Raw genomic sequence first — 14,286 nt, 5'->3', positions numbered from 1 at the left:
ATCGGGGAAGCTGTCATGTATGGATTTTGAGTGTCAGGCTGATCCTTCTCGATACTCTTTTATCATCTCAAAAACAATTGATTCCAAGACAAAGCTTTAAACCTGCTCATTTCCTAAAGGGTTTTAAATGCAGCACTCTTTTGTGCAGAATTACCTGTAGGAATACAGGTTGGTTCCCCAGTGTACTGTCTGTAAGGGTTTGGTCATCTTGGCTACTACATGGTTTTGCTGTGTAATCAGGGAGAAACTGGAGGAGCATGCTCAGCCTTTTTGTTTTCCATTTGGCATCTGCTGGGCTGCTAGTGTGGAGTGCCAGGTTTGCTAGGTGTCTTTTGTTTTCCTGTCATTCTTTCTTCCCTTTGTTCTTTTCATGTCTAAAAAATCCATCTTTTGCTCATTATTTGGACTCCTGTATTCACCACTATTGTCTTTGTTGTGCTCATTTTTGCTTTAGGATCATTTCAAGTTCTTGTGCTAATCTCATAATATTAACCAGCTGTATTAATGAGATAATAAACCAGATTTGTTGGTAATGAATTGATCCATTCAACTATTGGATTTAATTAGAAAGACACTTAACATTCCAGCAGATGTTATTTTGTTTCATTATCCTTGTGTTACCAACAGTGGGATATTTACATTGTAAAGTCCTCAGCCTAAGGCCTTGTTGTTGTGCTGTAGACTACAAAAAAATGGCAGGACACCCATAAATATGTCTTAAGCAAATTTGTATGAATTGCTTTTTCATCATTTCAGTTCTCAGACTTTGCATTGCCTTGAATTTTCAAAGCATTCTTCATTTAATAATAAATCAATTAATCTGTTTTAAAATAGTTCTATTTCTTCTTCCCTAGCTAAAAACCTTTGTGTTTGGACTTACCTGCTTTTCCTCTGGTCTTGTGACTCTCATAATTCCTTTTTATCTAGTGGCAAAGCTTCAGAAAGAAGGATATGAGTGTCCCTGTCCTCAGCATTCCCTGCAGACTGCTTTATGGAATTCCTCCCTGAGCTTGCTGGTTGCCTGCTGGAAGAGTCTTGCTCCCTGAGCTCTGGCACTTGAGGCACAGATTGCACCTCAGGGCCAAGGTGTGCGAGTGAAGAGTTCCAACCGGGAAGTTACTTCATTCATCTGAGCCCACGTACCTCCACTTTGTAGTTAGTGAATGCAATTTATGCAGCAGTGTTCAGTTTGTCCCCAGAGCTAGCTAGAGCAGATAGTTCAGGTGTGCAACCAAGTAGAATTGAGCACAAGAGCTCCACACTGTATTTAGTGTGTGAGATGTGCCCATGCTGACAACAGTGGATTCTGCAAACTGAAGCCAGTGCTGAGTGTCCTTGTTAAGCAGTGATAAAATCTTAGTGGAGTCTTTTCCTTTGTGTGTAATGCCTTTGGAGAAACTTTGCACACTGTGGCAGGCTCATGCTAAAATTGTATGAGACAGCTGAGGCTGTAAAGCTGAGAAGAGAGGAGGAAGTTGAGAGGAAGGTTCTGTTTCACCTTACTGCTTCTCACCGTGCGCTCCTTAGTTTGCTCTTGCCCTTGGTGAACTAATGTGAGCATTTTTAACATTCTTGAGCAAAAAGGAAGGAATGGTCCTTAATGGTAAAGGGTTGGATTGATTCATCAAAGGATTTGGCAAGCCTGGGAGCCAGCACAAAAGAAGGGCAATGGTACATCTACCAGGTTAGGAGTGGTGGAATAAGGTGGAGAAAGACAGGATAATGAGGCAGGATAATGAGACGTCATCATTTTGTCCCTAATGAGACAAAACCCGTGTGCTTGCTTCTTGGTGGCAGCAAGTGGTTACACTGGCTAAACCATCTCTGGGGACCTTGCCTTTCAAAACTCCCAATTCAAATGCTGAATATTTCCTTCCTTTTCTTTCTGATAATAATATCTGTTGTATTGGCTGTAAAATCGCATGGCATATTGCTTTGTGATAATTGCATGTGTGATTGTGCAGGTGGAGTACATTGCCTGTTCTGCTGTGGGCTGTGTTATAATGTGTGGGTGTAACGTTTACTTAATTGTGCAAACGAACATTACTTTGGAGCTCAGAATAATTGTATTCAAAAGTAAAAATATTCCAGTAAGGAAAATTAATCCATTTTCATCTTGTTGCTTCACGAGCTGTGAAGATTAACTAGTCTATATTATAATAAGTCTTAAAATAAAATAAAGCCATATAATTTCTATAAGAGGCAGCCTTTTTTAATTTTTTTCCCACTGTTTTGATGGTGTGTACAGTCCCTGTGCAGGAATCAGAAATCCATTGTACTGGGTGTTTTATCCATTATCCTGTGGGGGCTTATAATAAACACTGATCATTCTAGTTTTGAATGTGAATTTTTTCTATACCATCTCATTCTCAAACATCTTCAAAGTATTTATTTTATTTTTCCCTGAAGAATGTAGTATACTTCTTAGTTTTAGTTTCCAAAGAATGTGTTCCTCTGTTCTCTTCTTTCTACTTACCTACATTTTTTACCTCTGAATTAGCTGTTAAAGACCATAGTTTTATCTGTCCTGTTAAAGGTTGAACAACATGGTGTCAGCTGCCAGTTCTATGATTGAGAAAGGGATTTCCTTGGTTCCCAAGTTCAGAGGGCTTTCTGTGAAACCTTTGGGATATCTCTTTGCATAACAGTCATGCTGTTTTTCTGTTGGCTAGAGAATAAAAACGCAGGGGCAACAACATGATTCATCCAAAACTCAAATGGATGGGTTTCATAGAGGTCTCTTCACATAGGGAGTCTCATGAGTCCTGTGCTGTTCATCACAGACACAATAGGAAGGGTGATATATTTTGCTGGTAATACACTTTTTTTTTTCCTTAATTGGTAAGCAGGAGGGCCAGCTGAAGCATTGCAGGAAATTTTATTTTATTTGAGCAAATTGTACCCAGTAAAGTGCTATTCAATGTTAACAAATGCAGAGTAACACACAGGAGAGAACACACGAAGAATACAACCACTGTCTTGTGCATTAACACCTGATTCACAACTTAGGAGACTTTGGATTATTGAAGAGAATTTGGTGGTTAATTCAACAATCCTAAAAGCAAATGAAATACCTGAAATAAAAAGTAAATAGAGGAGAGATTGAAAAAGAAGAAACCTGTGCTGATTTAGAAACATATTTTCTTACACTCTCGGACATTTTCAAGCTACCTCTTACCACAGTACATGAAGGGTCAAGTAGAACTAGCCTTAAGTTGAAGCAGGACATCAAGGAATAAAGGGCTGTTAAGAAAACATGAAAAGTCGATGCAAGTTTTTGTAGGTGTTGAAAGACCAACAATTTCAAATAGTGCAAGAATAAATCAATGGAGAGAAGAAAAATAAAAGCTACTTAACTGAGGGGCTCATATAGTCTTTGACTTAAACTCTCCACACTCAGACTTCTGGAAGGCTATTCTGTTTGTGTGATCACTGTTTGTTTCCCCTATTTTTATACCATTCCTAGGTAATTGCTTTTCAACCTTGTCAGCCAGGGCACATGAACTAGAGGGATGTTTAATCTGTCCCTGTGAAGTTATTCTTGTTGCAGTAAATTCTAAGACAAAAGCTTGCTACTTTTCCTTCATTTTCAAGTGTTTCTGCATGTAGGAGTCTTGGAATCTGAGAATGCATCTGAGAGTTTTTATTTCCCTGTTAGCCCTGAGCTGTGCTATAGTTATCAGCTTTATTCAGTACCTGTAGCCACTCTGCTCTAAATATAGAAACAAAATTAGCTGCTTTTGCAGAGATTTCAGTATTATGCTTAGATTTATTTGTACTGTTTTGGGGTTTGTGTTACATTAGTCCAGTAAGTGCTATACGAAAGGCTGTGCATTTATTCAGCTCTGTGCATTTATTCTCTTGTTCAGTGTTTTTTGTAGCAGATGAGTAAAAAGATATTTACATGGATTCCTTTTTCCTTTGCTTCTTCTTTTAAATGCCTTCGAAAGAAATTGCATAAGCTTCTGCATTTGCCAAACCGCTCTGGTAGCCTAAAGTTATTCTTATTTAGTATTAGCTACTCTCTTTGGGCAGCAAAAAAAATCTTCACTCCAGTTTATTCCTTTCAGCAGCTAATGACTACAGTTAAAGGCTCAGCAGTTCTGTTTTTCCAGCCCAAGTGGTTGTTATTCACAAGTATCCTTGCTAAATAACGGTATCGGCTCCTTGTCTAAGTTTGGTACCAGTTCCTGCTGTACACACCTGTCTGTTGAAAGTTGATTTCTTGAGGCAGATAGGTGCTTTTTTATTTGGATTTCTGAAGGTTTAAATGGGTCATTGCAGGAGACCTGCACCAAAAATTAACAAAAAGCAGTGTTGCTTCTTACTGGGTACAGTTGCACTGGCTGACAGAGTATCTTCTTAGTTCACTTGGCATCAGCAATTGCAAGGGAAATTAAGTTCTGCTTTTCTCAGTAAACATGGTTTAATGCTTCTTCAAGCAACAGAACTGACTGTAAGAATGCACAGAGCTGGACTCTTGCAGGAACCATCAATTTTGCTTGGGAGATTTGACCCTTTCATGACGATTGCTCTAGCACATAGAGTAGCCACTGCTGTTCTTAAAATAGGACAAAATGGAACAACTTCTGCAATGCCAATTTAATAAAGAAATTTCTGAGGGAAGGGAATGGGCTGAAGTGTAGATAAAAGGATGAGAAGAAAAGTGTTAGATTGTGCACAGCAGCTGCATTGCTCCAGGTAATGCCATACTCTCTGTGCTGTCATCTTTCCACAGGAAAAGTTTTATGGGATAAATTGATTTCAGTGTAACTCAGCCATCAGTCTTCAGTCAAGTCAGTGCCTTTCCAGGAAGTTCTGTTTTTTAGAAGTCCTAAGCAGAAGCCTCAGCAGCTGTGCAAGGCAGTTCCAGGAGCAGCACAGAGCTGATAAAGCTGTATTTTCTATGGTTTTATACCCTTTGCTTCCTGTGGCTCCCAGAAGCTCCAGCTTATCCTCAGTCCCCTGGAGCACCCCAGTCAGGGAGCCACTGGCTGTGCTGTGGCTGCTTTGGAGCTCTGCATGTCCACGCTGGTGGGGCAGACACTGCCAGACAGTGTGTGCTGCAGGACAAAGTCTCATTGCCCTCTCCGTGCCTGTTCCTCTGCCTGAACACAGATTTGTCACAGAACTTATGGGGGCTTCCTAGGTCTGTCTCTGAATGGGAATCTCCAGCCCTTCTTTGATTATTTCAGAGTCTTGGTAGAAGGTGAGGTAAAGCACTGATACATTAACATATTCTCCTAGAAAAAAAAAAGCCAAATTACTGTGATTTCTTAAATTATTTTTAAGATTTTCTATGTGAGCAAGTTACCAGACTGTCAGATGTGGTATACTTGTCAATGTATAACATATATGTGTGACTTCTGTCTGGCAAATATTAATTAAGGCTCCTTTAACCACGCATATTTTTAAATTCATGTGTGACAAAATAATAGACTTGAATGAAGGCCTTTCTCTTAATTCTTCACGATATCTTTGGAAACTGATGCCCAGGAGATTGTCTCAGAATATCAGGAAATGGTTTTGCACTGTGAGGGTGTCTGAGCACTGGCACAGGTTGCCCGGGGAGGTTGTGGAGTCAAAGCCATTTGCGTATGGTCCTGGGCAGCCAGCCCTAGGTGGTCCTGTGTGAGAGTCCTCCTTCACCAGATGAGCTCCAGAGCTGCCTTCCAATCTCACCCATTCTGTCATTCTGTGAAATTTCATTTTTCTACAGAGGTGTTCATGTCTCTGCAGGAATCCAGAGACACGGTTTATTCTCCTGCTGCCCAAGCTAACTTCATAATACAAGAGTCCAGGACACCATGTTTTCAGTTTTCAACTTCAAGAGGGCAGGAACGTGGGGAGCTTTTTTCTGTTCACTTTTTGCTATCCAAAATTGACATAGCTAAAATTGAAGATATGTGTTGGAAATAGCATTTGCTTCCAAGATAAAACCCTAACCCAAGACTGAGTTAAAATTAATTGGGAAAATGAACACCACGGTTTATTTGTGGCATTTGGTTAGGCTAATGGGGCCAACTGTTGAACTCACTTGATCAGTGTTTCTTAATGAATTATACTAATTTATGCCAATGGAAGAGCTTATGAGTTTAGACTAGTTTTGTTTAAATGGGGAACACATACATATAACAACATGGACAGTGACTCACATACAGGACAACATGGGGCAGTGACTCACCTCTGTGTGGTGTCACTGGAGGAACCTGTGTCTGACTGGTACAGTATGGTACAAACATGGGCCATTGACTTTTCCACATAGACCATGGCTGCCCCTTCCTCAGCATCTATACAGTTAGAAGTGTTCCAGTGAGCATAAACATCTGTGTGGCAGAATTTTTTATCAAGGATAGTCTTTTGTCATAGAACAGTAAATTAGATGTTAATGGGGGAAAAAAGGACAAGACAAATGCATATCTTCAAGAGTCAGTCAGAAAACTATAGGAGTATTCTGCAATAAATAAAAGTATAATTAGGAAAATTAACATGCAAACCAGTTTGTGCTATACAGTTGAAATCCTTCCTGATACTCTGAGCAACATGGCTCAGGGAGCCACAAAGAGAGTAGCTTCTGCATATCAACAGAGAGATTAGGTAGAGAGAAGAGGAAAAGTAGGTTTCCCCTCACAAAATTTCTTTAATGGTAAGCAGAGCATTTGTGTGTAACTGACTTGGTGTCAGCTGGAGTTTCATTTGAGACAGACACCTGTCCTGTGCTAACCTCCCACTGTCCTTCTTGGAATCAATGCAGTCAACCTGCTTACAAGCATCTTGCTCCTCCAGTCATCCATGCAACAAATACGAGACTCAAACAGCTTTTACATGTGCTACCTAAAAGTACTTCAAGAGCTGTACATTTATTTGCTTAGTCAAAATTTAATTTTTATTATTTTTCTTAATATTAGATACCGAGTGTATTTTGGAGCCTCTGTCTCTGCCAGAAAGTCCAGGTGGTGTTGATGCAGTAGAAAGTTCTCCGTACGTGCCTTGTATTTTCTGCACAGAATGCTATGCCTTAGCAGAACAAAACCAGCTCCTGAAGCACATGATTATTGAACACAAGCTCGTCATAGCAGATGTGAAACTGGTTGCAGATTTTAGAAGGTAAGGGTTATATCATTTAAAATGAGTTTGTATGTGTGCAGATGTTATTGAAAGCTTTGGAAAAGTAGAGATGTCTTTTTTAAAATAGATTGTTGGAAGATTTCTGTTAAATTTTTTTATGAGCAATTTGCTCCTGGTCTATAAGTTTGTTTTCCTATTTCCTTCCTAGGCACTCCCTAGTACCTAGATGTTGCTGAGATTGGAGAGCTCAGTTTTAGAATACATGGCAATTCCTGTTTGACTTTTTTTTTACATATCCTAGGGTCTTCTCAGGTCCTGTCACTAATCAAGTTGTGTGCAAACTAGAAAGCAGGTTTGTAGCAAAGCCCATTCCAGACAATCAGCTCTCCTAATGTGGGGTTTTATTTGTGTAGGGCAAGACTATTTCTCCCCCTGTACAATGTCCTAAAGCTGTGTATTGTACACAGAAGCTGCTCAGTACAGGATCTCACATTCTGGGATGAAATTTGTTGGTCCTTCTTTAAGGACAGTATTCTCCCATCAAAATCCCATTTAATCCTTAACTATGCTTTAGAGTACTGTGATCTACACACAACTGTGAGTCCTTCTGCAGCTGTGTCATTGATCATCTCACCAGGGTCACATTTGGCTTTCTCTCTCTTAACTTCCTCTAGTAGCTGGCATGGCCCCAGCTGGCTTGTAACTTCAGAGACAAGGTATTTGCTTGGCATTTTGCTTTCCACAGTAATGTATTGGCCAGCAGGAAGGCTAGACAGTACCTGCCAGTCTGTAGATAGTTCTGCTGTAGTATTTAAGTGGTAGACAGATAATTTTGCCACTAAAATGAGTTTTCTAGCAGGTCTTCTTTTACTTGTTAGTCAAAGACCTTGTGTCTATCAAGACTCAAAAAAAAGAGAAATAATACAATATAATTTAGGAAGAGAAATGTAAGCCATACAAATCCTTAATCAAATGTATGAGCTTAACATTGCTTAGAATTGAAAACAGATGGTAGTTTTTGTTTGCTTTTCTGCTGAAGGCAAGCAGAAGGAGAATGTACTGTTCTTTGGAGATAGTACTAATATCTTTGGGTAAGTAAAGGAATCAGAGCTGCTCAGTCATGGACCACCAGTCTAAGCGTGCTTGGGGGAATTATTTTGCATTAATAGAAATGTATTTTAAAATCACCCCTTCAAAAAGTGCTCATTTAGATTCTTTTTGCTGCTAATGCAATTGGAAGGTAGCCAAATCTTATAGAAAGTGCCCCCAGGATATGAAATGATGGACTAGTTGCTCTAAAGTGTGCTTTCTCTGATCTGCTGTATTAGTAAAATAGTCTAATATGCAGAAAAAATAGAGTATATTCTGAAGTGTTGAACTGAGGTGTGGAAAATACGAGGATCAACTGTGTAAATATAGAATTATTTTTATACTTAGTAATGAGTTACAGCCAGTCTTAGGAATACATTTCTTGACAGAACTGCAGGAAATGGATAATCCAGAAAAGACCAATACAAATGGAAATTTTTTTTTCTTTTCTTTTTAACCTTGAAGAATAAAGATAAGTTGGCATAATAGCAGAGGGAAGAGATAAGGGGAATATGCTTCTGCTTCATGACTCAACATGATCACTCGTTCTGTGTCCCTGGAAGTAGCACAAGGCATTGGTTTTATCTGGTTATTGATTATTTGAGTTAAGTCTTATGGTATGAAATCCCTTAACTGTAATTTCCATAACACAGTTATGGGCAGGTGTATTGTACCAGTGTTCATTTCTCTCAGTGCAAGGGACAGGCACTTATTAAATGAGCTCTTGAAATCACTCCATTGGCACATTTATGTCCTAAAAGCTCAAGGATGACTTAGTCTGGAAGAACTGTTTAGCAGCTCTTTCAATGTGTATTGCCAACAGTGGATAGGTGGGGGGAGAAGTGAAGACTCACCTTTCACTGCCTGGCATCTGATGGTGCTGCTGAATGAGCCTCAGCCACATGTGCTGGCTTCACTGCTCTGCTGTCTGCTGCACCAGAGGTTATCCTCTCCATGTCAGAGCTGGCAGAAAGAAAGGTGAGCTGATTCCTTAGCTGCTGCAGTCAAAGTCCTCAAATATATTAAGTGAGATGGTAGAGGCAATGTGAGCCGCTGTGGGATGTGATAGCTGTGGCAAGTAAACTTACACATTGCACAAGTGTTAAAAGCTGCAGCTATATAAAAATGCTCTCATAATAATAATATCTGAGTTTTTAATTATTCTTTTCCTAATTTGATGGCTCATGATAAGAAGCAATCATTGAATAGCCTTTACCTTACCAACTCTCACATGATTTATATCATACATGAATATAAATTTAAGCAAGGACTTAAGCATTTTCAGATTATTTTTATAGTAAAATTCTGAATAATTAGTGTGAGAGTTGCTTGGTTCCCTTCATCATATAAATGAAGTGATGATTTCTTCTTGGTTAGACAGTAGCTTCCTAGCTCAGTGGAATCTAATCTCAGTTGTGTTCTGTTGATGCAGCTGTAATACCAACGAAGATAGTACAGAATGTTTTCAAACAACTGTAGTTGATGGGTTAAACTTTCAAGATGTGTTCAGGTCTTTTCTTATTCTGTTTGCTGTCTTACCCCCAGGTGTTCAGGGACTTCATTTTTCTGTCTTTCTAGTTGTCTGCCAAGCTACAGCTTTCGCTGTAACTCCACAGGAGACCTGCCAAAACCTCACTTTTGTCAAGTTGGTGTTTTTACTGAGGTTCAGCTTCCTGACTGCATCTCACAGAAGACAGCACAATATTTTAGGAACTTGAGAATGCTCTGTAATATATCTTTTCAGTAAAGATGCATCTGAGTGGCACTTCTGTCTGAAGATGTGAATAGGTCACAGTGTTTATGCAAAGCTTGGTGCAAATCTGCTTATTGAGTTCTTCACTTTGACAGCATGGTTAAACCCAGTTTAAGTGAATCTGAATTAATTTCATAAAATTGAAAACTAATATGAAGGAAGAAAAAAGGTACACTTAGGAATTTAGAGATGAAAAAAACAAGAGCTAATCAATTTTTTTATTAAAAGTTTTTTGGTGTTTCCTTTTTTACTGATCATCTCCCCCTTATTTTTAAAGCTACATCTTGTACTGGAAGAGGAGGTTTGCAGAGCAGCCTATCACAGACTTTTGTAGTGTGATAAGAACAAATTCAAAAGCTCCATTAGGTAAGTATGCTGCTTGCTTACTCTCTGACGGGCAGATCATGTGATAATTTCTGGCATACATTGCTGCTTTGATCAGCCAAGTGTGTCTGACACTAGGTCAGAAAACCACAGAAGTAATGTTTAACTCTTAAGCACATATTTAAACTTACCTTTTCCAAGGATTACAACACATGCTGAATGAGGATGAGCTCAGTACATGCTTCAATGCTCTGTGAACTGGGCCCTGTTGCAAATCAAGGCCTGGAAGCAGAGCTGCTCACGTCATGGCTGGGGAGACGTTGGTACCCACTGCATAAAAAAGTAGTGATGGTCCTTCCAAAATGATGAGAAATATTCCCAGTGAGCTGCCTTTTCTGACTTCACCCTGCCCACCACCTGCACTGATGCTGCTAATTCTTCTTGGACATCAGGGCCACCACCCTCCTTCCTTTCCCCTGCCACAGTGCTCTCTGCGCCAAGAGTGTCAGGTGACATTATCTTCACAGAAGCCATACAATTCTGCAGTTTTCTGGGCTCCAACACAAGTCTGAAACCAGAGGTCACTGTTCTGCTGCCCTGGTATGGTGGCACATTCCATCATAGAGACAGTGTTGACTGTGTGAAGGAAGTGTTTTTCTCAGAAGTAGCTGATGCATTACTTTGGCATTTCTTTTTCTAACAGAAAAACACAGTTTACCTAAAATAGATAAGAATTTTAGGGCTTTTCTGCATCTTTAATTATCCATGGAGACCTTAAAAGAGAGGAACCAATGCATACAGCAGGTGTCAGAGATGGTTAGAAACTGAAAACTGAGTATAAAATGGATGAAAGTAAATTTTTTTTATTATTCAAAATAACTTAAAGAAAAGTAGTCCTGGAAAACATGAAAATCACTCCAAAATTCATAGTTCTGTTTCTCTTACAAACACTTACCACTCAGTTTGAAAACTGCAAATCAAGCACCTAAATACCAGAATTATGAAATATCAATGAGCCTTCTCCCTCCTCTCTCCTTCTCTCTTCCTTCTCACCCCCTCCCTCCCCCTCCAGAAAACTGTTCTTATCTCAACCCATTATCTTTTGTATTTTCTTACATGCTGAGTAATTTTAATTCCTTTGAATAAAATCTGTTGCCTTCTTCAGTTGGATATGACCATAAATAATAAAAAGGTTACTAAAGATAAAATATGTGTAAAGCATATAAGTAATGTAAATTAAGCAAGTCTCAATGTATGGTACTGAACAGTTGTGTATATCCACAGGTGGAAAAATATTTGATGGTAAAAGGTAATGTGATAGATCAGAGCAAGGGGAGGATAAACCAAATTATGATAGCTACTGAAAACTGACAATTACTGAGGGAAATAACTGATAAGATAAAATTGAAGGTGATTTCATATTTTTTTCATGCTGACTTTAATCTGTAACCAATATAAATGCTAATTGTTTTATGTGTCCAGAAGAACCATCATAAAAATGAATAAAGCTGATAGTGGAGAAAAGCTATGCAAGACTTTTGCCTTCATACTCCAGTATAAATATGCACAAATATTTTAACATGTTTCATTAAATTATGAAATTAAAGTAAGTGACTTTTATGGGTTTAAAATCTTGCATTGTTAATGTATTCCAAAGTCTTAGCAAATTATCTGCCAGTAATATTCAAAGCAGCTGCAACTTCCCAATCTTTACTCACACTTTCTAATCTCTTAACAGAGGAACAGGACAATTATTTCCTTTTATGTGATGTTTTACCAGAAGACAGATTGCTTAGAGAACAGCTTCAGCAAAAGAGACTGGTAAGAAATTACTGTTGTTTCATTTTTTAAAGTAAACACTCCAATAGGATAATATATAGTAACTTAGTAGACATTTTAAAGTGAAAGCTTATTTTGCTAGAGGAAGTCTGGCCAGTACTGTTTCTGTGAGATGCAAAGGACAAGAAATGGCAGCTCTTGAGTCCAAATGAACCATCTGGGTTCTTCTTGCCTGATGGCAACCTAGTACTTTGGACAGACCTTGCTGAAATTTTAGGCATTGTCAGTTCTGAATGGATGGTCCTTCAAGTTCGACTCATGCTGACCAGCTTCCAGGAGTCTGAGTCCAGGTTGCTGGCCAGTGGGATTTTTCTGTTTTCTTGTTTGAGATACACATCTGGAGTCTGGTTTTGCTGTTGGGCTAATTTAGGAATGAATGTTACATGGTGCATAGCAGCCTTGTTGGCCATCTCCTCATGTTGGGGTGCAGGGTGTTCTGCTGGAGATGGAGAATACCCTGTATCTGTGCTGTGAGATGTCAGAGTGCAGGCCTTATGGTCTTTACAGAAATTCATCCCTCAGTTCAGTGCTGGCAGCTGTGTCCTGGGAATTGTCAACACAGGCCTTTTAACCCTTTCTTATGCTGTTTCTTTTGGTATGCCTATATTACAAGTTTGCACATACACAGCATGCAAATAAAGACACGTTAAGTGATATGCATTCAGAGTGAAGGAGAACCTTACAAAACCCAAATTCTAGTCCTAGGGAAACTGGGATTGACAGGCCAAATCCATTTGGTTCAGCTACTTTGTGAGTGCTATTTCCATTTGCTGGCAACAGTAATATTCTTCAGCTTGAAGTACATGACTAGTGAATCCCCAGAACTGGAGGAATATGTACAATTCTTACACAGCTTTCCACAGGATCCCAGCTCCTGCAAAGGAGAAAAATGGTAGCTCTTCCACCGAGGATTTCCCGTGGAGTTGGAGTTGCCTGAGCTGAAGCCTGCATTCCCATGTAGGCCTAGTGGATTGGCATGAACTCAGAAAAAAACAGCTGATGCACTCATACTTAGCATGCTTTCCTTCCAAAGCTATCTGGGATCAGTAAAAAAGGTTTGGCTAGGTCAGTATCTTACCCTTGACAGTAGCTAAGTGTCTCTGGTATGTGCTCTCTTCTGATCTAGTGGTGATTCTTTCCCAAAATACTCACTTAGTCTCCTGGAATTGGCAGCTCAAAAATGTCTGAATGCAACAATATCAGCCTCCAACTCTGAACCCACACAAAAACTTCCAGGACTCCCACCACCTGCAGGAGTCAGCTGTGCAGTTTGACCACACACTGGGAGAGAACCATCTCTTTGGTCCTTCTGAACCTGTCACGTCACACCTGGCAGGTTTTTGTATTAGAAGAGATAGTGAAGAATTTGTCCTTGCCACTCATGAGTTTATCCAAACCACTCATGATTTGTCTCCTGATTTATCTGCCTTACATTATGTCTTTCATTAGTCCTGTGCTGGAGTGCACACTCATGGCAAAGAAGGACAACAACATCCTGGGCTGTATTAGGAAGTGCATTGCAGTCATGTCAAGGGAGATGGTCCTTCCACTCTACTCAGCACTGCTGAGACCACATCTGGAGTGCTGGATCCAGCTCAGGGCTCTCCAGTACAGGAAGGATATGGACTTCCTTGAGCAACTCTGATGCAGGGTCACAAAGATGCTTGAGGGACTGCAACATCCTACATACAAGGAGAGGCTGAGGCAGCTTGGATTGTTAAGTCTAGAAGACAAGGTCACAGGGGAACTTAGTGATGTATATAAATACTTGATGAATGGAAAAGGAGTCAGATTCCTCTCAGATGTGCCCACCAACAGGACAAGAGGTAATGGGCATGAATTAAACATCAGCAAATTCACCCTGAAAACAAAAAAAATCTTTTTTTTTTTTTTACTGTGAGTGTGGTCAAACACTGGAACAAGTTACCCAGAGAGGTTGTAAATTCTTCCTCTGTGCAGATAGTCAAAAGAAAACTCAACACTTTCTTGGGTAACCAGGTAGAGGTGACCTTGCTTGGGCACAGGGGTTGGACTTGTTCTCAAGAGATCCTTTGCAACCTCAATGATAAGGCGATTTGAGGCTGAGGAGTGCCATTTGGTGGTTCTTCACAGTGCATCATTACTGCACTTCTCTGTATCTTTTACAGTTTGCAAGAATCCTTTTGGGTTTGTGAAAGACATCCTGAATTTTGCATGTGGGTATGCAGTGACAT

General features: G+C 39.7%; 1 protein-coding gene across 1 annotated transcript in view; it reads left to right on the top strand.

Annotated features, from left to right (window-relative positions):
- ZNF277 (zinc finger protein 277) overlaps window positions 1-14,286 on the top strand; it is a 46,071-nt gene that overhangs the window by 11,634 nt on the left and 20,151 nt on the right. The window contains exons 2-4 of the mRNA XM_066319013.1: window positions 6,909-7,107; window positions 10,188-10,276; window positions 11,973-12,055. Coding sequence (XP_066175110.1) covers window positions 6,909-7,107; window positions 10,188-10,276; window positions 11,973-12,055 — 371 coding nt within the window. The remainder of the gene's footprint in view (window positions 1-6,908; window positions 7,108-10,187; window positions 10,277-11,972; window positions 12,056-14,286) is intronic.

Source organism: Sylvia atricapilla, chromosome 5, assembly GCF_009819655.1.
Source record: "Sylvia atricapilla isolate bSylAtr1 chromosome 5, bSylAtr1.pri, whole genome shotgun sequence".
Taxonomy (NCBI): domain Eukaryota; kingdom Metazoa; phylum Chordata; class Aves; order Passeriformes; family Sylviidae; genus Sylvia; species Sylvia atricapilla.
Note: the sequence above shows the minus strand (reverse complement) of the source record. Positions and strands in the feature narration are given on the sequence as shown.